Source organism: Molossus molossus, unplaced genomic scaffold (genome assembly GCF_014108415.1).
Source record: "Molossus molossus isolate mMolMol1 unplaced genomic scaffold, mMolMol1.p scaffold_m16_p_17, whole genome shotgun sequence".
Lineage (NCBI taxonomy): Eukaryota > Metazoa > Chordata > Mammalia > Chiroptera > Molossidae > Molossus > Molossus molossus.
In genome coordinates this window covers 28,728,335-28,752,178 of record NW_023425352.1, presented here as the reverse complement: position 1 = coordinate 28,752,178, position 23,844 = coordinate 28,728,335, and the positions used below count along the sequence as shown (strand labels likewise).

The 23,844-nt window shown below is 40.3% G+C and overlaps 2 protein-coding genes and 1 pseudogene across 2 annotated transcripts in view; 1 reads left to right on the top strand and 2 right to left on the bottom strand.

Annotated features, from left to right (window-relative positions):
- Positions 1 to 23,844, top strand: part of TBC1D12 (TBC1 domain family member 12) — a 99,478-nt gene that overhangs the window by 51,389 nt on the left and 24,245 nt on the right. The window contains exon 3 of the mRNA XM_036265030.1: positions 10,809 to 10,924. Within this exon, the coding sequence (XP_036120923.1) occupies positions 10,809 to 10,924 (116 nt within the window). The remainder of the gene's footprint in view (positions 1 to 10,808; positions 10,925 to 23,844) is intronic.
- On the bottom strand, positions 11,906 to 12,153 carry LOC118632191 (annotated as a pseudogene).
- LOC118632189 (ubiquitin-conjugating enzyme E2 D3-like) lies at positions 18,038 to 21,154 on the bottom strand. Its single transcript, XM_036265031.1, is given in 3 exon segments — positions 18,038 to 18,323; positions 21,002 to 21,067; positions 21,069 to 21,154. Coding segments are annotated over 3 exon segments (438 nt in total).

The following is a 23,844-nucleotide window of genomic DNA, read 5'->3' as shown; positions in this document are numbered from 1 at the left end:
ATACTTGGCAGGTAGCTAGGTCCCAATGTCTCATAAAATAGGTCACTTAAACCTGAGCTTTGCCCTGACTGGGTGGCTCATTTGGTTAGAGCATCATCCTGTACACCAGCGGTTCTCAACCTGTGGGTTGCAACCCCTTCGGGGTCGAACGACCCTTTCTCAGGAGCTGCCTAAGACCATTGGAAAACATATTTTTGATGGTGATTCATAACAGCAAAATTACAGTTATGAAGTAGCAATGAAAATAATTTTATGGTTGGGGGTCACCACAACATGAGGAACTGTATTAAAGGGTCACGACATTAGGAAGTTTGAGAACCACTGCTGTACACCAAAAGGTAGCGGGTTTGTTGCTGGTCAGGGCACATACCTAGGTTGCAGGTTCGATCCCCAGTCAGGGCTCTACAGGAGGCAACCAATTAACGTTTCTCTCTCACATTGATGTTTCTGTCTCTCTCCCCACCCCCCAACCCCTTCCTCTCTCTAAAATCAACAAAAACATGTCCTCAGGTGAGGATTAAAAAGAAAAAAAAAAACTGGGCTTTGTTGGCAGAAAATTAGGCATATTGATAAGTTATTTTTCAACAGTGAATGTACTATAGTTAGCATTGCTTATTAATTTCCTTGGATTATGATTTTTCTTGTTGCTTTTTTTTTTAATTCTCACCAGACAATATGTTTTTTGTTTTTATTGATTTTAGAAAGAGAGGAAGGGAAAGGGAGAGAGAAACATCGATGTAAGAGAAGCATCAGTCAGTTGCCCACTGTACATGCCCTGACTGGGGATCAACTGGTGATCAAATCCACAACTTGGGTATGCGCCCTGACCAGGAATAGAACCCTCAACCTTTTGTTTCATAGGACAATACTCCAACCAACTGAACCACACCGGCCAAGGCTCTTATTGCCTTTTCATATTGTAAAAGTTTTTTTTTTAAATAACCTATGAAATAATCAATATTTAGTTCATTATTAAATTTTTATAGAATAAACACAGGGAATGTTTATGACATGATACATAGGAATTTAAAGTGTAATTGAGCCCTGGCTGGTTTTGCTCAGTGGTTAGAGCTTTGACCTGCGGTCCGGAGAAACCTGGGTTTGGTTCCCGCTAAGGGCACGTACCTCAGTTGCAGTTTGTCCCCGGCCCTGGTTGGGTCGTGTGGGTGGCAACCACTCGATGTGTCCCTTACACGTTGATGTTTCTCTTTCTCTCTTCCTCACTCTCCCTCCCACTCTATCTGAACAAAAAGTGGAAAAAATGTCCTTGGGTGAGAATAAATAAATAAAGTGAAATTGACTTCAGGGACTCTACCCATTAGATATTGTTTGGTTATATTTTTAAATGAACACTTATGTATTTTAACTACTTCTCAATAATAAGCACCGTTCTTTCTCTGCTGCCCTCAACTCAAGAGTTAAGAGTCGTATGATTGCTCGGCTGGTGTGGCTCAGTGGTTGAACATTGACCCATGCACCAAGAGGTCACAAGTTCAATTCCCGGTCAGGGCACATGCCCAGGCTGTAGGCCCAATCCCCAGTGGCAGCATGCAGAAGGTGGCCAATCGATGTTCTCTCTTATCAATATTTCCATCTCTCTCTCCCTCTCCCTTCCTCTCTCTCTAAACTCAATAAAGGGAAAAAATTTAAAAAAAAAAAGACGTGTATGATTTGTCACAACTGCGATAGACCCTGATTGACTGTAGCTCATCTATAAAGCTTACTTCTCAGGTCATTGTGATTGCTTGTGGAATGGATAATTACTGGGAACTTTCTGGAAGAATGCTTTCTTTTTTGTGGGAGTTACTAAGAAGAGCCACTGGAGGATCTTTGAAAATTATGCCACAAAGATGTGACCATTGGCATTGCTGTAGTCATTTCTCTGAGCAGCAAGCTAACCTCCAGATGAAGCCCACTCATGGAGGAGGGCATAGTGGAGAGAGTGGTAGAGAAGTGGAGTCTCTGACTAATGTTTGACCCTCTTAGACAGAGTCTGAAATTAGCTAAGTGCATGGAATATTCAGTGCTGTGATCTGATAACTTTGCCTAACCCCATGTGAGTTGTTTTTTGTTTTGTTTTATATAATAAACATCCTAATTGATAATTAGGATTCATCTTGTGATCAATTTTGAAAGTACTGATATTTAACATTTTCCTATTTCTAATATAATTTGCAATTTTAATCATATTAGGATACCGTCTTTATTCAGCAGATATTTGAATCATTCAGGGTATATATGTCTATGCTATTTTCTGATAATGATGGATTGATACCATGATTTTTTTTTAATATGCCTTTTGTTTGTTCATATTTTTTTATCTTTTTCTTCAAGAAGACCCTTCAACATTTCATATAATAATAGTTTGGTGGTGATGAATTCCTTTAAGTGTTTTCCTGTCTGGGAAACTCTTTATATGGCCATCGATTCTAAATGACAGCTTTGCAGGATAGAGTAATCTTGGTTGCAGGTTCTTGCTTTTCATCACTCTGAATATTTCTTGCCACTCCCTTCTGGCCTGCAAAGTTTCTTTGGAGAAATCAGCTGACAGTCTTATGGGAACTCCCCTGTAGGTAACTAACTGCTTTTCTCTTGCTGTTTTTAAGATTCTCTCTTTGTTTTGAACCTTTTACATTTTGATGATGATGTGTCTTGGTGTGGATCTCTTGGGGTTCAACTTGTTTGGGACTCTGTGCTTCCTGGACTTGTATGTGTGTTTCCTGCACCAAGTTAGGGAACTTTTCTGTCAATATTGTTTCAAACAGTTTTTCGATTTCTTGCTCTCTCTCTTCTCCTTCTGCCACCCCCAAGATGCGAATGTTGGCACGCTTGAAGTTGTCCCAGAGGCTCCTTACACTCTCCTCCTTTTGGATTCTTTTTTCTTTTTGCCGTTCTGATTGGGCATTTTTTGCTTCCTTATATTCCAAATCAATGGTTTGCTTCTTGGATTTACGTACTCTACTATCGAATCTGTGTAAATTATTCTTTATTTCAGTTAATGCCTCCTTCATCTCTGACTGTGCATCCATCATTTCTGACTGGTCCTTTTTTATGCTCTTGAGTCCCTCACTAAGTTCGCTGAGGTTCTCACTAAATTCATTGAGCATCCTTATAAGCAGTATTTTGAACTCAGCATCTGTTAGGTTGCTTATCTACATTTCGCTAAGTTGTTTTCCTGGAGTTTTGTTCTGTTCTTTCATTTGGGACCTGTTTCTTTGTCTCCTCATTTTGGCTGCCTCTCTGTGTTTGTTTCTGTGTATTACTTAACGAGAGGTATGGGGCTAGCTGAGACCAGATGCTGCTTGTTTGAAAGAATTTAGGAAAAACCTGAAGCAGAATCCAAGACAGGCCAATCCTGTGATTAAGCAAGTGGCAACAGTTTGGGTGGGCCTGAAAGTTGGGTGGGGCGGGGCCTCAGGGAATCAGCAGGGTGGGGCAACCAGTGTGAGCCAGGTTGCTGGAGTCCCAGATATGGCAACTGTCTGCCACCCCAGGGAAGGGCTCACCAAAGGAACAAAGGCCTCTGACAGCACGTTTGTCCCAGAGAAAGCCCCCTCTCCAGCCCTCGCTCCAGTGCCAAACAGCTCAGTTCTTCCCTGTATGTCTCTGGTGCCCCTCAAGCTGCCTCCCCTCCAAGCTTAGAGGGAGAGAGTCCGATAAGTCCATGTGTGGGCCCTTTAAGGAGCTGCCTGGGGCTCCAGCTGCCTCAGCCTCCCTGAGCCTCAGTTCCCGCTGGTTTTTCCAGCCAGAAGTTATGGGGACTTCTCTTCCTGGCACTGGAACCCTGAGCGGGGCGCCTGGTGTGGGACGGGGACCCCCAGCCCTCAGAGAGGACCTTCCCAGCCGAGGTGTCCTCCTGATTTTTATCCGCCACACGTGGGTGTGGGACCAGCCCATCCGCCTCCACCCCTCCTACCAGTCTCGATGTGGCTGCTTCTTTAATTCCGTAGTTGTAGGATTTCCATTCAGCTTGATTTCAGGCGGTTTTGAATTTTGGTTGTTCTGTAGTTTAGTTGTAACTTTGATGTGATATCATGTTTTTAAGCTTTTAAAATATCAACCTCTAGAAACTTAAAGCATTTTTACACTAAGGGTCTGTGTTGGAAAATGCTAGAATAAAACTTTTTTCTCATGTGAAAAATATTTGAGTGACAATTCTGTGTAAAGTTTATTCATAGGGTAGATAAATGATATATAGATAACCTCATTTTGTATTGCCTTTTATATTAAATGTGTACTTTTTCAGTTACATTTTAATAAAGGACTACTTTTTTTTTTTTTTAATCTTCACCTGAGGGTATTTTTTCCATTTTTCTTCAGATAAAGTGGAAGGGAGTATGGGGGGGGGGGGCATCAACTGTCCACCTCCCACACAACCCTGAACAGGGCCGGGAACCAAATCGCAGCTGAGGTACATGCCCTTCACCAGATCAAACCCACGACTCTTTCGTCCAAGGGCCAACGCTCTAACTTTTAGCCAAACTAGACAGGGCAAGGACTACTTTTATTAAAACTAGGCTTTTCCAAACTTTCATTGGCTCTCCATTTTGTTCATCATAAATTCCAAATTCTATTTTTGCTGATGAAAGGCCCCATAACTTAGCCTACACCTTTCAAACCTTATTTCCGATTCTTTTTCATATTCAGTGAAATTAATGTGTTTCACTGAGCCATGCCTTTGCTTGCTCTCCCTGTCTTGTTCTTTCCAATTCTTTCTGCCTATGTAATTAATACCCATTTTTCTTGCCCCAGTTCTGAATCAACTTCTTCAGTAAAATCTTTGTCAATTATCCACCATGACTATAAGTGATCTCACTTACAAACTATTTTATTTCTTGTAAGAAAAGTCAGCAATACTGAATAATTTAAAGAAAAATAAATGCCCTTCATTTCTAGTCATTTAATAGTTCTGACTCCTCAATATCATATATTTAAACATATATGACTTATTTGGTTATCACTTGATTTTCCTTTTGGCAAGAGTATTTCAGGAATGGTATATGTACTTCAAATTGCAGTGTAACAGAAAGCATATACTATCTGCTGGTCTTTTCATGTAATATTTAGATTGAGCATTCATTGAAGTATTGCAGCCTGATCTACCTATCAGCTTCTCACTGAATGATTTTATCTATCTCGTTCTTTTAAATGGTCATAAATAGCTACTTGATTGTTACCATAGAAGATAACATGTAGATGTTGAAAGGTCAGGCACTAGAGCTACACTGACTGCCATTTATGTCCTTCGGCAAATGATCTTTATGCCTCAGTTTTTCCTACTGTGAGGTGCCTCACAGGGTTATTTCAAGGAATAAATGTTTTAAGTATTTAAAACAGTGTGTATAGTACATTATAGGTGTCAGGAAATACTAGTTACTAACATATTTTGCTGTTTATACACTGGCACTTATTTGCACGGAAAATGCTTTATTGGATAATACTTATTGTATTCTGTCTAGCAGTGAATCAAGGTCACATTGTAGGAAAACAGTGCCATTTAAATAATAAACCTCATATATATCATATGTGATTTTTTAAACTCATCTTTATTGTTGAGTGTATTACAGAAGTTTCTCCCTTTTTTCCCCACTGATCCCCCTGCTCCCCAACCCTGACCCCTCCTGCTTCCCCACACTATTGTCAGTGTCCATTGGTTATGCATATATGCATAGAAGTTCTTTGGTTTATTTTATCCTGCCCTCCCTCCCCACTTCCCTTTTAGGTTCATCAGTCTAACTACCAATTTGTACTCCTTAATTCCTTCATCTTTTCCACCCATCTCCCCGGCCCCCACCCATCTGGCAAGCAACAAAAAGTTCTCTATATCTATGAGTCTGTTTCTGTTCTCTTTGCTCATTTTGTTTGTAGATTCAGTTGTTGATAGATATGTATTAATTGCCATTTTCTTGTTCATATTTTTGTTCTTCTCCTTTAAGACCCTTCAGCATTTCATATAATACTGGTTTGGTGCTGGTGAACTCCTTTACCTTTTTCTTGTCTGGGAAACTATGATATGTCCATCAATTCTAAATGATAGCTTTTAGGATAGAATAGTCTTGGTTGTGGGTCATTGATTTTCATCACTTTGAATATCTCTTGCCCCACTCCTTTCTGGCCTGCAAAGTTTCTTTTGAGAAATCAGCTGACAGTCTTATGGGAACTCCCCTGTAGGTAACTAACTGCTTTTCTCTTGCTGCTTTTAAGATTCTCTCTTTGTCTTAAACCTTTTACATTTTGATGATGATGTGTCTTGGTGTGGACCTCTTGGGGTTCAACTTGTTTGGGACTCTGTGTGCTTCCTGGACTTGTATGTGTGTTTCCTGCACCAAGTTAGGGAACTTTTCTGTCAGTATTGTTTCAAATAGGTTTTCGATTTCTTGCTCTCTCTCTGGCACCCCCAGATGCGAATGTTGGGACACTTGAAGTTGTCCCAGAGGCTCCTTACATTATCCTCAATTTTTTGGATTCTTTTTTCTTTTTGCTGTTTTCATTGGGTGTTTTCTGCTCCCTTATATTGCAAATCAATGGTGTGCTTCTTGGCTATTGATTCCCTGTAAATTATTCTTTATTTCGGTTAGTGCATCCTTCATTTCTGACTTGTTCTTTTTTATGTTGTTGATGTTCTAAGTTCCTCAGAGGTCTCCTTAAGTTCCTTGAAGGTCTCACTAAGTTCCTTGAATGTCTCACCGAGTTCCTTGAGCAACCTTTTAACCTGTGTTTTGAACTCTGCATCTGTTAGATTGCTTATCTCCATTTTGTTTAGTTCTTTTTCTGGAGTTTTGTTCTTTTCTTTTATTTGGGACATGTTCCTTTGTGTCCTCATTTTGGCTGCTTTCCTGTGATTGTTTCTATGTATTAGGTAGAGTTGATATGACTCCTAGGCTTCGTAGAGTGGCCTATTGTTGTAGGTGTCCTATAAGATCCAGTGCCACAGTCTCCCAGATCACCCTAGCTGGGCCCTCGAGGTATACTCGTAGTATGGACTGTACACCCTTCTGTTGTAATTGAGTCTTGATTGCTGTTGGCATGTCAATGGGAGGGATTTACTCAGGCTGATCAGCTGCAAGAACTGGCTGTGCCCAGTAGCCACTGGCCTCTGACTACCTTGAAGGATCAGCTGTGTAGGGGCCCACCACACAGAGCAAGACCTACTTCATCAGGGCTCTGGCACCCACTGAGTCTGCTCTTTGAGTGTGTCACTTGTGGAGGTGGTTGAGTGGTGGAGTTTCTATGTGGTCTGAAGCTGCCCACTGGGTGTGCTGTCTCTGGGGCAAGGTCAGCCACTACCTATGTTATATCCGGGGCCACCCAGCATAAGCTACAAAGTGATCTGCAGATGGCTGCTGCTTGTGCTGGACTTGGAGGTGTCCAGGAAAAGCCAAGTTGTGAACCAAAGCTGGTTGCTTCTAGTGCCAGGACTGGGGCCACTTAAGGAGAGGTATGGGGCTCACTGAGACCAGATGCTGCTTGTTTGAGAGATTTTAGGAAACTCTGAAGCAGGATCTGAGACAGGCCATTCCTATGGTAAAGCCTTTGGAAACAGCTTGAGTGGGCCTGGAAATTGGGTGGGGTGGGACATCAGGGAATCACCAGGGCGGGGTAAACAGTGTGAGCCAGGTTGCTGGAGAACCAGATATGGCGGCCCCAGAGAAGGCCAGCCTGATGCGCCTCCACCCCTCCTACCAGTCTCGATGTGGCTGCTTCGTTAATTCCGTAGTTGTAGGACTTCCATTCAGCTTGATTTCAGGTGGTTTTGAATGATGGTTGTTCTGTAGTTTAGTTGTAATTTTGATGTAGTTGTGGGAGGAGGTGATAACCGTGTTTGCCTACGCTGCCATCTTGACAAGAAGTTGTCATATGTGGTTTTTAATAGGAAAAACATTACCAGAAAGGGGGATTTGTTAATACTTGAGTTTGTAATGAAAAAAATAAATGTTTTATATATAGTAAGTGTATCCTAGTTATTAGAAAATTGAGAAAGAAAAAAAGAAATGAGTGACCCCATCAATGGCTTTTGACTCTAAAAGACTGTTCAGTTCCTTGGGTTGGGAGTTACAAACGAATGTACACAGTTCTATTTAATTTGAGAAAGAAGTTTCTAAAAATCCAGTGCAGTTATACAAACAAAGGGACTCAGATTAACAGAGATGTAGATGGAAGGGGAGATATAGAACTAAAGATAATTATAAAATTACAAACCTTTGTAAAACAGCAGCAGGAACCATAAAGTAAGTTGAAGTTTACAGAAAATACTTAAGATAACATGAATTATATTTTAAAGTAATATCTCAAATAAGATTAAGCTTCAACAAGATCGTCAAGTTTTTAAGAGGGATAGAACCATCAGTTCATATTTTCAAATGTCTGATTTAGTAGGGAGAAATAGTCTTTGAGTTGTAAAAGCAAATAATATAAAAAGAATATTAGACCATGATAAGAAAGCAGCCATACATGAAACAATGAGCTACCGTAAGTGAATTGAATTTTCTTCATTGAAATTAATATGTTCTCGCCCTGGCCAGTTTGGCTCAGCGGTTAGTGTCGGGCTGCGGTCCAGAGAGACCCGGATTCGATTCTCGCTAAGGGCACGTACCTCAGTTGCAGTTTGTCCGTGGCCCTGGTTGGGTTGTGCAGGTGGCAGCCACTTGATGTGTCCCTTTCATGTTGATGTTTTTCTCTCTCTTCCTCTCTCTCCCTCCCACTCTATCTGAACAGAAAAAAGGAAAAATGTCCTCGGGCGAGGATAAAAAAAGAAAAGAAAGAAAGAAATTAATGTGTTCTCTAGCTGTCAGTGGGCTTACAAATCTATTCATGAAATTGAGTAATCTTTGAGAATTTCATGAAAAATATGTTATGTATTTACTTAGTGATGAGAAAGCACTAGCTTGATTTAAAAACAAAATTTTTTTTAATCCCCACGAAAGCATTTTTTTCCCCCATTTATCTACAGATGGAGTGGGAGGGAGGGAGGGAGAGAGAAACATCAACATGAGAGAAACACATTGACTGGTTGCTTCCCGCATGACCTTGACCAGGGCTGGGGAGGTACATGCCCTTGACTGGAATCAATCCCCAGACTCATTGGTTCACTGGCTGACACTCTAACCACTGAGCCAAACCAGCCAGGAATAAAATTTTTTTAGAAAGGGAAAATGTGGGTTCTGGCAATTACAAGTCATTAAATTTTTATTGATCTTTGGCAAATTTCTAGAAACAATTTTTGTAGAAGTTTGTGAACATTTGTGAAAAAATGCCCACATGTAGAAATTTAAGTATGTCCACCAAGAACATATCATATCAAATTAACTTTATTTCTTTAAAAAAAATTTTTTTCCCCTTATTGATTTATGAGAGAGAGGGGGAGAAAGATAGAAACATGATGAGAGAGATCATCAACTGGCCGCCTCCTGCATGCCCTCCACTGAGGATCGGGCCCTCAACCTGGGCATGTGTTCTGACCGGGAATCGAGCTGGCAACCTCTTGGTGCATGGGTCAACGCTCAACCCACTGAGCCACATCGGTCAAACGTACCTTTATTTCTGTTAATAGGATTATCAGTTCAGAGGAATTTGAAAAATACTATGCAGTAGTTTCCCCTCTTACCCTTGACCCCCCGTGGGTTCCTCAAACCATGGATAGTGCAGAACCCTGTATGTATGCTGTGTGTTTTCTTATACATATATATACCAGTGATAAAGTTTAATTTATAAATTAGGCACAGTAAGAGATTAACAACAACAATAATAAAATATAACAATTATAACAATATACTGTAGTAAAAGTTATGTGAATGTGGTCCCTCTCTCAAAATATTTTATTGTACTGTACTCACCCTTCTTACGAAGATGTGAGATGCTACAGTGCCTACCTGATGAGGTGAAGTAAGGTGAATGATGTAGACACTGTGACATAGCCTTAGTATACTATTGATTTTCTGACAAGAATTAGGAACACAAGCACTACCATATGATAACTACTGCCATATGAAGACTACTAAGAGACTGCAATCTGATAACCCTCAGGACTACTAAGGGATGGTTCATGTCCCACTGAGATGGCTCGAAATTGCATCATGCTACTCAGGACTGAATGCAATTTAAAACTTATTGTTTATTTTTGGAATTTTCCATGTAATATTTTTGGTTTGCGGTTGACAGCAGATAACTGAAACCACAGAAAGTGAGCCCGTAGTTAAAAGGAGACTACTATAGTAACAGTTTATTAATTTTAGTGAGGTATTTACCATTCTTTGGACATATTATTGGATAAGATATATTGGTGAATTGTTTAAATTTGGAATAAGTGGGTAGATTTATAAAAGTTAGATTCAAAGTAGGTTGGAATTCAAAACCAGCATTTGATTAGAAGTTCAGTGTCACCCTTGAAAGACATTTGAAAGCATTTTAATGGGATAATTTTGTGTCAACATTTCCATCATTGATTTGGCTGAAGGTTTAGAAAGTAGGTTTGTCTGCTTGTAGAGTATTCAGAACTAGACTTGTACTTAGAAGGCAATCAAGAATATCTCCCTAAAACCTTACCTCATTAATCTACTGTATTTTTATCTTCCCTTCCTTCTCTTACCATACTTTGATACTTTATATGTAATGTACATGCATAATTTAGTTTGCTTTAGGGAAAAAAGTGACTTATTTTTTGGTCTGCCTAATATTTTTATCAGATTAATATATTAATTGTATGTGTCCCTTTTATAGCGTAATGATACAGATTTTTTTAATGATACAGATTTAGGATATTATGAAAATTGGGAAAGTCTCTGCATATAGTATATTTTTATGTATTCTAGGAATATGAAGCCCGAACAGGGAGGACCTGTAAGCCACCACCTCAGTCTTCAAGACGTAAGAATTTTGAATTTGAGCCTCTTTCTACCACTGCCCTAATTCTTGAGGATCGACCATCGTAAGTAGTCTAGTGCTCATCAGGCACACTGTTTATATTTTAAACTTAAATTTAATTTTGCTTTCTGTTTCACACAAAAGATAACAAGAAATTAGATAGAGAAATTGATTTTTAAAAGTTTTAAATCCCAGTCATGCATCTTAAAATGAACGGGGAGGAATATATTGTTAATATTTAAGCCTCAGGCATATTTTCTCTATGAGCCAATGTATAAGACATAAAATTTTGGCTTTTTATATTTGTTTATGTTTTGACCCTCCTCTGCCTTATCTGAATGTGACAAGGCAATTATTTTTTCTTTTTTGATGTTTAATATGTACTTAAGATGAATTTGTCCTTGACTTTTGGACAGTTTTTGAAATTGGAACTTGAAATGTTAACGACTAACCATCAACCAGTTGGTTTACTACAGTATTACTTAAAATATACTATTAATACCCAGCAAACCATCTTAAATTCTTCTCTTCCCATTTCTGCCTTTCCCATCTCACTGGTCCACGAAGTTGCTGATCTTCAAAATATTGTTTCTGATTTGTTATTTAAAAAAGCATACCTTCCCTAAAGCAAGATCACTTGGTTCTTAACTTCTTTTCTCCTTCTTGGGCTCTCTGGGTATTTTTTTCTTCTTCTTCTAGCCTTCTCTTTCCTTCCAGTGTAATAATTCCTAACATTTTTGACATTTTCCTGGTCTACAGCTTTTTTCTGCCCGTTATCCTGAGGAGCAAATAAAAGGATCTGGATCCAAACAGTCAGAGGTTGAATATTTTTTACACATTGTGAGAGAAGAAAGGCTGGACATAAGTACATTATTCTTTAATTCTTGTTGCATTTCTTTTTTTTTTTCAATTATGACATTTTTGTATTTCAGAGAAGAGGCATTAAGGACTCATGCCATAAGATTATTTACAAACATATCTAGTATGTTGAGTTACACAGTTTGATCCATTTTTCAAAGCAACTGCACCTCTTAAAATGCTCCTCTTCATATCTGTTTCATGAATTAACTAAAACATCCTCATTTTTTAAGCAGTTGGTGTCTTACTATAAAGAAAGGGGCAGCAAATCCAGATCCAAAGTACAAAGTCATCATGGCTAGTAAGCGCCACTTGTTCTCCACTGAAAATGGCAAATTCTTCCCTGGGCCCTCCTCAAGTGGCTCCTACGGACCACAGAGGTTGTGAACCTCCGAATGCTCTGTCCCAACATTTTGCTGTTGGAAGCCCTGCAAAAGGCGCAGAAGCCAAAAGAAGAAAATCACATTTCTTATTTATTTATTTATTTTATCCTCACCTGAGGACATTTTTTCATTTTTGTTCAGATAGAGTAAAACACTGATGTGAAATGGACACATCGAGTGGTTGCCACCCGCACGACCCAACCATGGCCCAGGACAAACTGCAACCGAGGCACATGCCCCTAGCGGGAACCGAACCCGGGTCTCTCTGGACCGCAGGCCGACGCTCTAACCGCCAAGCCAAACTGGCCAGGGCTCTTGTTACATTTCTTTACGTGAAAGAATTGTGATCCCAGTGCTTCTTTTTTCTTTAAGGATTTGATGAATATGTTCATATTTATTTTTCCATTGGTAAGAAAACTAAACAGCTCTTCAGAAATTTAGTTATGAGAACATGTTAAGTCTTTTATTTTTTATTTCTTTATTGATGTTAGAGAGAGGAAGGGAAAGGGAGAGTTAGAAACATCCATGAGAGAGAACATCGATTGGCCACCTCCTGCATGCCCCCCAATGGGATTGGGGCCCACAACCTGGGCATATGCCCTTACCAGGAATCGAATCGGCAACCTCTTGGTGCATGGGTCGATGCTCAGCCACCGAGCCACACCGGCCTGGGTTCAAAGTTTTATTGGTCTTGTTGACGAAGAGAAGAATGAGCCAGGCAGATTCAAAGAGTGATTAGATAAGCAAGAAAAGAATACCTGGTTAAAGATCTTTTGACTCTTGACTGACAGCTGAGTAGGTAGAAAATAACTAAGATCCCAGAAGAAAAGCTTTCTTTGTTTCTTTTTAATCCTCATCTGAGAATATTTTTCCATTTATCTTCAAATAGAGTGGGAAGGAGTGAGGGAGGGAGGGGAGGAGGTAGAGGGAGGAGAGAGAGAGACAAACATTGATGAGAGAGAGAGATTACAGTCGGCACTCGTTTATCGTGGTTACTCAGTTCCAGACTCTACCACGATAAATGAATTTCCGTGAAGTAGGATTCTTTTTTTTTTTTTTTTCCCTCACCCGAGAACATTTTTGCATGTATCTTCAGAAAGAGCAGGGGGGAGAGAGAGAGAGAGAGAAACATCCACATCGAGTGGTTGCCACCCACATGACCCCAACCAGGGCCAGGGACAAACTGCAACTGAGGTACATGCCCTTAGCAGGAACCAAACTCAGTACTTTCTGAGGTCCGTGGGCCGACGCTCTAACCGCTGAGCCAAACCGACCAGGGCAAGAAGAGCTTTCTTAAACTTATTAAATGTATCCAAAATGGATTAAGCTTTTTACCAGGGATGTTAATTTCTTCCCAGAAAGAGTTTATAAAAATACTATGCAGCCCTGGCTGGTTTGGCTCAGCGGTTAGAGCATCGGCCTGTGGTCCAGAGAGACCCTGGTTCGGTTCCCACTAAGGGCACGTACCTCAGTTGCAGTTTGTCCCTGGCCCTGGTTGGGTCGTGCCAGAGGCAACCACTCTCTGTGTCCCTTTCACGTGAATGTTTTTCTCTCTCTCTCTTCCTCTCTCCCTCCCACTCTAAAATGGAAAAATGTCCTCGGATGAGTATTTAAAAAAAAAAAAAGGCAAATAAGTACACATACACAAAAAAATACTATGCAAAATCTTCTGTGCTAGATAGTCTTTGGGACAAATTTTTCTTTACACCATCCTCTATTTTACAGTCAAACGTAAGTCTTGCCTTCATGCCTTTGCTCATGGTATTGCCCTAATTTGAAATACAGTTATCTTTTTACTGCTCACATACCTAATCCTTTAGAAATTAGGCTTTATCTTTTCTATCAAGTCAAGTCTTTGTTGACATCTCCAACCTTCAGTGATAATCTACTTAAATTTTTCTTGTAACTTAACATGGAATTTGAACTTGAAAAAAATACACCATACACAATAACATTATAAGATCTCAGTGTACCAAAAATGAATAAACAACTGAAAAGTAGTTTTTTTCACTATGCTATTAACTACCTGAAATTAATATGTTAATTGTAATAAATATTGTAGCTTGTGTGATGTTTCTGTGTGTGTGTGTGTGTAATATAGAGATTTAAATTGATAGCTACTGTTCCACTCAACTCTTAGATGCTGTGATTTAATTTAAAATGTTGCTCACCTTTTTAGATTTGAAGTGGTCTTTTGGGGGGGAAATGTCTTATATGATTTACATTTGTGTAACTGTAACCAACAAACAAAGGCTTTCTGTGACGTTGGAATAGGGAGTAGTACCTAATCACTCAGCCTTCCTCTACTCCAACAATTGAAATATAGATATAGAGAACAGATGAGAATGAAAACTTCAGTTTTATTGAGGATAAAACCAGATGAGAATACATGGGTGCAACCTGAGTGTTAAATGGCACTTCCTCTTTATCTCCCCCAGAATACTCTTCTAGCAGATTTGGACCAACTAACATCCATCCCTTCACAGGCTGAAAAGCTGGAAGAGAGACTTGTATAATTTTTAGGTTTCTTCTGTTTGTGGATGCAGCCAGGTTCTGTTAACACTACTACAACTATGAGATAACATCTATGAGGAGGTGGAGAAAAAGGCAGAAGTATTTCCCCATCTTGGAATTGATGTTGGAAATGTCCTCTTCCATCGGTCAAAGTGATAATACCAGGAAGGAGGAGTTTCCCATTGCAAAGGGAGTTTGTGAATTGGTGCTATGTTTCCTTTCTTTGCCTTTAATTTGTAGAAACACCCAAAATCATTTACAGCATAGGTTTTTGCAGTAAAAACTTTTTACATATGATGCAATTATAGTATTTAATCATCTGAAGTATCAGGGGACTTCAAACATAGGAATTTCTGTAATTTCATCTTTTTGTTAATTTTCTCTCTTCCTGTTCCAATCTTAGTCCATCCACCTCACAATAAAGACAGCCGTGGCCAGGAAGATAAGAACATTCATGCTAGCTGACTGTGTTAATATGACCCTCTTAATTTTTTAAATCTTATGCTTACAGAACTTTTTTTTTCCTTTGAAAATCACCAATGGTTTTTTCTTTGAAAACCACCTCCTTTTCTCTTCTAGCTTCCTCATTGAATTACTGTTCACACTAGTATCAAATGAAGTGGTAGAAATATTTGATAATACAAGTGAAAGGTGACAAAAAAGTAAGTATAGGTTTTTGTTGTTGTTAATCCTCACCCAAGGATATATTTTTTCCATTGATTTTTAGAGAGTGTGAAATGGAGGGAGGGAGAGAGAGAGAAACATCAATGTGAGAGAGACGTATCCATCAGTTGCCTCTTGCACACATCCCAACCTGGGCTGGGGATCAAACCTGCAACCTAGGTACATGACCTTGACCAGGAATCGAACCCAAGACCTTTCAGTGCACAGGTCAACACTCTAACCACTGAGCAACACTGGCCAGGGCTAAAGTATAGATTTTTTGTGTAACACCTTCAAGTAGCAGCAAATCACATGCAAAAAAAATCACATAACGTGATTTTTAGCATGATTTACTATCTTAGGTATTTATTAATGGTTTCTTGCCTTGACCACATAACTAAGTGACACTTTCATTAGAAAGAGAAATAAACTATATCTTTTTCTTATGGCGATTAAGTGCTAAGTGAGGTGTTTAATACTTCTTTATCAAAAATATTCATTCAGCCTTTGACAGAAGAATTTGATTTTTTTATTTACTTCTCCAAACAGATGATTGTAACATTAGTGATTTTTGGGGGAAGGGAAAAGAAAAGTCTGCATATGTATTTGTCTTTGTGCTTTATTTACTTACTGTAGAGCCTATAGTTACTTAGCAATTATGGTACTGAGGCTCTGTTCTTCCTTAGACTGTCAAATATTGGTAAGATATTGCCCTGGCCAGTTTGGCTCAGTGGTTGGAGCATTGGCCTGCGGTCTGAAGAGACCCAGGTTCGGTTCCCGCTAGGGGCATGTACCTTGGTTGCAGTTTGTCCCCAGCCCTGGTTGGGTCGTGCGGGTGGCAACCAATCGATGTGTCCCTTTCATGTCGATGTTTCTCTCTCTCTCTCCCTCCTACTCTATCTGAACAAAATGTCAAAAAATGTCCTCGGGTGAGGATAAAAAAAAAAAAAAAGATTGGTAGGATATTTATCATATGGATCTTCAGCTTTGGATCATGATTATTGAATACCTACTATATACCAAGGTTTTTTTGCATATGATGATTCAAAGAAGGGAATACCAAGACATAGAATAATTATTATTTAAGTACTATTGTGTTTTATAGTATAAGTATTCATTTTCAAAAACATGAAATCACAATAAAATACACCTCATGTAGGATGATCTGAAAAGTTCTGTTTCCTGAACAGTGTTTAATTCTTTTTTTTTTTTTTAATCCTCACCCGAGGACATTTTTCCATTTTTTGTTCAGGTAGAGTGGGAGGGAGAGAGAGGAACAGAGAGAGAGAGAGAAACATCGATGTGAAAGGAACACATCGAGTGGCTGCCACCCACACAACCGACCAGGGCCGGGGACAAACTGCAACCGAGGCACGCGCCCTTAGCGGGAACCAAACCCGGGTCTCTCAGGACCGCAGGCCGACGCTCTAACTGCTGAGCCAAACTGGCCAGGGCCAGTGTTTAATTCTTTTATGTAAATCATTTAATGTGCCCTAGCCGGTTGGCAGAGCATTGGCCCTCAGACCAAAGGGTCTTGAGTTCGATTCCCAGTCAAGGGGCACATATTTGGGTTGCAGGTTCAATCTCCAGCCCTGGTCAGGGTCATGCAAGAGGCAACCAATCGATATGTTTCTCTCACATCTATGTTTCTCTTTTTTTCTCTCTCTCGCCTCCCCCCCTCCCTCCCTTCCACTCTATCTAAAATCAATGGAAAAATATTTTTGAGTGAGGATTAACAAGCAAACAAAAAATCGTTTAATGCTAAGATATAAAGCTATACACTAGCCTCTTTTTTTCTTTTTCTTAAAACTCGCCAAATGATATGTTTAGAGAGAGGAAAGGTGAGAGAAAAACGTGAATTAGTTGCCTCCCATATGTGCCCTGAACTAAGATTGAATCCACAACCTAGGTATGTGCCCTGAATAGGAATAGAATCCACAGCCTTTTCTTCTTTGGCTTATGCAACTTTATTGAAGAAAAATAAATCAATGATTATCAGAGGTGTTACTCATCCATTGACAACTTGCATCATTTTTTCAGTGCTATATTAAATAGCGTATTGAAAGATAAATTAACTAATAGCTCCAAGCCTCCTAACAATTTAAATGAACATTACAAAATGTTTGAGACCCTATTTTGGAATACAAAGGGGTATTTGACTTCCAATTTCCACTCTGTGTAGAACAAGAACAGGTCATTCCTTTATTGACATGCTTGAAATGCATCAAATTCTCTGTTCTGCTGATGCTATAAATTCAATGCCAATTCTCCAGTCATATCAGTTTTGAGCATAAAGTATATCATGCAACCTCAGATCTCTAATGGTGGAAGGCTTAAACAAGAATGGATACTGCTAGAATAATGCTGTTTCCTTTGATGCGACAACTGAGCATTCATCTCCCTCCCCCTCAGATGATTTCTTTAGCATGATAGAGCAGTGAGGAATGGTTTTACTCTCATAACCAAGTTAGAGTGAAGACATTAGCCACATAATACACATGCTCCATTTTTTAAAAAATTCTAGATCTTGGACAGCTATTCTCTTGTAACTACTTTATAGTTTCTAAAAGCAGTTATTGTCCAAAGCTGGAAGAACAAGTCTTCTTAGATGAGCATGTGAATGAATGGAGGGAGTTAAACAAAAAATAAAATTTAAAAAGATGAGGTCTGATAGGGAAGCAGCCAAATAAGAAAATCAAATCAGGAACAATAAAGTTCATTCCAGATGTAATGCAGGTTAGTCTGACTTGAAGGTAGCATCACATGGCATACTTCTGAGTCCATTCCCGAGATATTCTGTTGCACTTATCTTTGTTTTTATAGATCCATGCAGTCTCTGGCACTAGAGGGTCATCTGAGTTTGGATCATATAGCAGTGAACAAATGGATAAAAGAACTTTAGAAGTAGTTAATGCAGGATACCACTGCAATCTTAGAATATCGAGACAAATGCTGCCATTACTATTAATATTTGGATGATAATTTCTTGTTGTAATTTCAACCTTCAGTGATTTGAAGGGGTAGTCTGTAGGAAAATGAATGTGTCAAAAAGAACACACTGCCTTGGACTTCCGGTCAAGGTGGCGGTGTAGGTAAATGAGGTATCACATCCTCCCACAACCACATCAAAACTACAGAACAACCATTATTCAAAACCACTTGAAATCAAGCTGAATGGAAGTCCTACAACTATGAGATTAGAGGGGCCGCCAAGCCGAGACTGGTAGGAGGGGCAGAGGCGGACAGGCTGGTCCCACACCCACATGTGGCGGATAAAAATCAGAAGGACAACTCAGCTGGGAAGGTCATCCCTGAGGAGTGAGGGGTCCCTGTCCCACACCAGGTGCCCAGCTCAGGGTTCCGGTGCCAGGAAGAGGATCCCCATTGCTTTTGGCTATAAAAACCAGCAGGAACTGAGGCTGAGGCTGCAGGAGCCCCAGGCAGCTCCTCTTAAAGGGCCCACACACGGACTTGCTCGGACTCATTCCCTCCAGGCTCCAGCATGGGAGGGCAGCTTGAGGGGCACCAGAAACGTGTGGGGAGAAACTGTGTTCTTTGGCATTGGAGCTGGGGCTGGAGAGGCAGCTTTCTCCTGGACAGATGTGCTGTCAGAGGCCTTTGTTACTTTGGTGAGCCCTTCTCTGGAACAGCAGAGAGCCGCCATATCTGGCACTCCAACCTGGCTCACAATGTTGGCCCCACCCTGGTGATTCCCTGAGGCCCCGCCCCACCCAACTTTCAGGCCCACCCAAGCTGTTGCCAGTTGCTTTACCACAGGATTGGATTATCTTGGATCCTGCTTCAAGTTTTCTGAAATTCTTTCAAACAAGCAGCATCTGGTCTCAGCTAGCCCCATACCTCTCGTTAAGTAATACATAGAAACAAACACAGGGAGGCAGCCAAAATGAGGAGACAAAGAAACAGGTCCCAAATGAAAGAACAAAACCCCAGGAAAAAAACTAAGCTAGCCCTGGCCGGTTTGGCTCAGCGGTTAGAGCATCAGCCTGTGGTCTAGAGAGACCTGGGTTCGGTTCCCGCTAAGGGCACGTACCTTGGTTGCAGTTTGTCCCCGGCCCTGGTTGGGTTGTGCGGTGGCAGCCACTCGATGTGTCCCTTTCACGTCAATGTTTCTCTCTCTCTCTCCCTCCCGCTCTATCTGAACAAAAAATGGAAAAATGTCCTCGGGTAAGGATAAAAAAAACAAACAAAAAACTAAGCTAATGGAGATAAGCAACCTAACAGATGCATAGTTCAAAACACTACTTATAAGGATGTTCGATGAACTTAGTGAGAACTTAAATGAACTTAGTGAGGGTCTCAAGAACATAAAAAAGGACCAGTCAGAAATGAAGGATGCACAGTCAGAAATGAAGGAGGCACTAATTGAAATAAAGAATAATTTAGCCCAGCTAGTGTGACTCACTGGTTGAGCATCGACCCATGCAGCCAGAGGTCACCAGTTTGATTCCCAGTCAGGGCACATTCCCAGGTTGTGGGCCATATCCCCAGTGGGGGGGGGGGCATGCAGAAGGCGGCCAATGTTCTCTTTCATCGATGTTTCTTTCTCTCCCTCTCCCTTTCTCTCTCTCTGAAATCAGTAAATAAAAAATATTTTTTCAAAAAAAGAATAATATACACAGATTCAATATTAGAGTAGGTAAAGCCACAAAGCCAACCATCGATTTGGAATATAAGGAAGCAAAAAACACCCAATCAGAACAACAAAAAAAAAAGAATCCAAAAATATGAGGATAGTGTAAGGAGCCTCTGGGACAACTTCAAGCGTGCCAACATTCGCATCTGGGGGTGCTAGAAGGAGAAGACAGAGAACAAGAAATCGAAAACCTATTTGAAACAGTAATGGCAGAAAACTTTCCTAACTTGGTGAAGGAAACAGACATACAAGTCCAGGAAGCACGGAGTCCCAAACAAGATGAACCCCAAGAGGCCCACACTAAAACACATCATCAAAATGCAAAAGGTTCAAGATGGGGGCGGGGAGCCCAAGTCCTTCTGATCGAGCCCCCCCCCCACCCCCAAAGACAAAGAGAATCTTAAAAGCAACAAGAGAAAAGCAGTTAGTTACCTACAAGGGCATTCCCATAAGACTGTCAGCTGATTTCTCAAAAGAAATTTTGCAGGCCAGAAGGGACTGGCAAGAAATATTCAGAGTGATGAAAAGCAAGAACCTACATCCAAGATTACTCTGTCCTGCAAAGCTGTCATTTAGAATCAATGGCCACATAAAGAGTTTCCCAGACAAGAAAAAGCTAAAGGAATTCATCACCACCAAACCATTATTATATGAAATGTTGAGTCTTCTTGAAGAAAAAGATAAAAAATATGAACAGACAAAATGGCAATGAATACATATCTATCGAAATTGAATCTACAAACAAAATGAACAAGCAGAACAGAAACATTCTCATAGATACAAAGAATATTTTGTTGGTTGTCAGTTGGGAGAGGGATTGGGGGGAATGGGTGGAAAAGGTGAAGGAATTAAGAAGGACAAATTGGTTGTTAGACTGACAAACCTCAAAGGGAAGGGGTGAAGGGAGGTGGGAAGAAATAAACCAAAGAACTTACATGTATATATGCATAACCAATGGACACAGGCGACTGTGAGGAAAGGCAGGAGGGGGGCGGGAGTGGAGAGGAGGGGTCAATGGGGGAAAAATGAGGAACATCTGTAATACATTCAACAATAAAGATAAGTTAAAAAAAAGAATACACTGCCTTGATATGGGCTGTCATTAGGTCCCATAATTGTAGCTTGTCAATGAAACATCATCCCCAGCTGGACCTGCAGAACATTGTGCTGGTGGGTCATGGGCCAAATCACTAAATTCCTTATTAATCTGTTTCAGCACCATAGACTATGCTTTGCATCTGGCTCCTCACTATCTCATTGTGTGCTCAGAGGAGGTCCAGCCAAAACTGGATTATCCTGGCGGCAGGGAAGGATTGTCACTTTGTCTCACATCTGCTCTGCCAGACACAGGCGTTGAGGGGCCAGGTCCTCCCTCAAGCTGCAGCCTCAGCCTCCTCCCCGTGGAAGCTGGGTGCCTCTCTGGCCCTACGGGGCTCCGAATCCACAGCCTTTTGATTCTTGGGACACTTCAACCAACTGAGCCACCCAACCAGGGAATCTCTTTTTTCTTGAAACCTTCTGTGAGGACTAGGTCAGCACAGTGTGGGAAATATCAATGTGTGAATTGTCAGTAAAACATGTGTATAAAGGAACTTATTAACTAGGCCTTTATAACTATGGTTTTGAGACATACAGTTCTATAATTACTTAAAATTTGTGACTTTGTGCTTATTCATAGTTTAGTTCCATTCCCTTACATAAATGACCAAGATGGCAGTTACTGCTTCCTGTTTCTCTAGAGTCTAGACCTATACTGTCCATTATGGTAGCAACTAGCCACGTATAGCTATCTAAATTTAAAATTAAAATTAAAATTAAATATGCCCTGATTGGGTAGTTCAGTTGATTAGAGCATTGTCCCAATACACCAAGATTTCAGGTTGATCTTCAGTCAAGGCTCATTCAACAAGTAACCAGTGAAGGCATAAATTAGTGGAATAACAAATTAATATGTGTGTCTTTCTCTCTCTGTCCCTCTCCCCCTTCCCTGCCTCCCTTTCTCTCTCCCCCCCCTTTCTCCCCTTTTCTCCCCCCTTTCCTCCCTCTCTTTCTTCCTTTCTCTCTCTAAAAATCAATTAAAATTTTTTTTTTTAGCCCGGCTGGTGTGGCTCAGTGGATTGAGCGTCATTCAATGGACTAAGAGGTCCCAGTTCATTTTCCAGTCAGAGCATGTTCCCAGGTTGTGGGCTTGATCCCCAGTGTGGGGGTTGTGCAGGAGGTCCCAATCGATGTTTCTATCTCTCTCTTTAAAAAAAAAAAAAAAACAGTAGAAACATATTAGAAATATTTTTAATTAAAAATTTAGTCCTTTAAGCATACTAGCCACATTTCCAGTGCTCAGTAGCTACATGTGGCTAGTGGCTAATTTATCCTTACTACTGAATCAATACTCTAAGGATTCCACCTGATACCCTATCTATTAGGAGATCTTTTCACTGTTGCTGGTCCAATGTGATCTTTGAGAATGTTCTACCTATTCCTTTCTGGTGTTTCTTTCCCTGGCTATCATAGTTTAATCACACAGATACATAGATCAGTACTCAAACAGAGACTTCAAAGGAATTCTCTGTACTTCTTTCTCTCTGGTACTCTGATCTTCAAGGTCTAGCTGTCTCAGACTTTCTAACTCCAGACTGTTTACATACTGCCTTTCCAGCACTGAGACCTGGAAACTCCAGGCTGTAAAGTTCAGGCACTTGAAGGCTTACTTTGTGTTTGTTTCCTTTCTCATAACAGTCATTGCCTTCTACTGCCTGTTGTCCAGTGTCTAAACACTGTGGTTTAAAATATTTTGTTCATTTTTTAAATTAAGGTGAGGGTAAACCTGGTCCCTCTTATTTTATTATGGTCTGAAGCAGCAGTCTTAATCATTATTCATCCCTGCTACAACATACCTGAAGAATCTGCCTTTCTTGAGAGGAGAGGAAGAGGTACAACGTATAATTTGAAAGTTTATCACGCACCTTTCCTTACCCTAACATGTTGAAAATAATTTTAAAAACTGACTGTAACCCTGGCTGGTTCAGCTCAGCAGTTCAGAGCGCCAGCCCACATGCTAAAGGGTTGAGGGTTTGATTCCCTGTCAAGCCCACATACCTGGGTTACAGGTTCCATCCCTGGCACTGGTTGGGGTTGTGCAGGAGACAGTCAAATCGATGTGTCTCGCTCATATCAATGACTCTCTCTCTCTCTCTCCCCCCCCTCCCTTTCTTCCACTCTATCTAAAAATCAGTGGAAAAATATTCATATCCTTGGGTGAGGATTAACCAAAAAAAAGAGAAAAACTGACTCCCAAAACCAGACATTATTATGATACATTTGAATATGTGATAATACTTAAATATATTTCTTTTTGCATAATTATATATATATATATCACTGTGAAGCCATTAATTTTATAAATCAAAATATAGTATAGGCAAGTGATCAACTGATTATCAAATTTTTATTCATAACATTGTCTTAAAACTCTAAAAGTGCAAAGCAGTTTGTTATAAAAGTATACCTGCACTTACCATGTGACCCAGGAATTCTAGGTATTTTCCCATAGAGAAATGAAGGCGGATTCCCACACAAGACTTGAAATAAATATTTATAGTAGCTTTATTTATAGTGGCCCCAAACTGGAAAATCTAAATGTTCATCCATATGGATAAATGGAACACTACTCACCAATTAAAAGGAATGCATTAGTAATACACAGAACAGCATGGGTGAATTTTTTTAATATGCTGAGCAAAAGAAGCCAGACCAAAAGCAATCTTTGTGAAACTCTTTAAAAGTTAACCAACTAGCCTGGCCGTTGTGGCTCAGTGGTTGAGCATTGACCCATGCACCAAGAGGTTGCCAGTTCGATTCCTAGTCACGGCACATGCCCAGGTTGTGGGCCTGATCCCCAGTGGGGCAGGCATG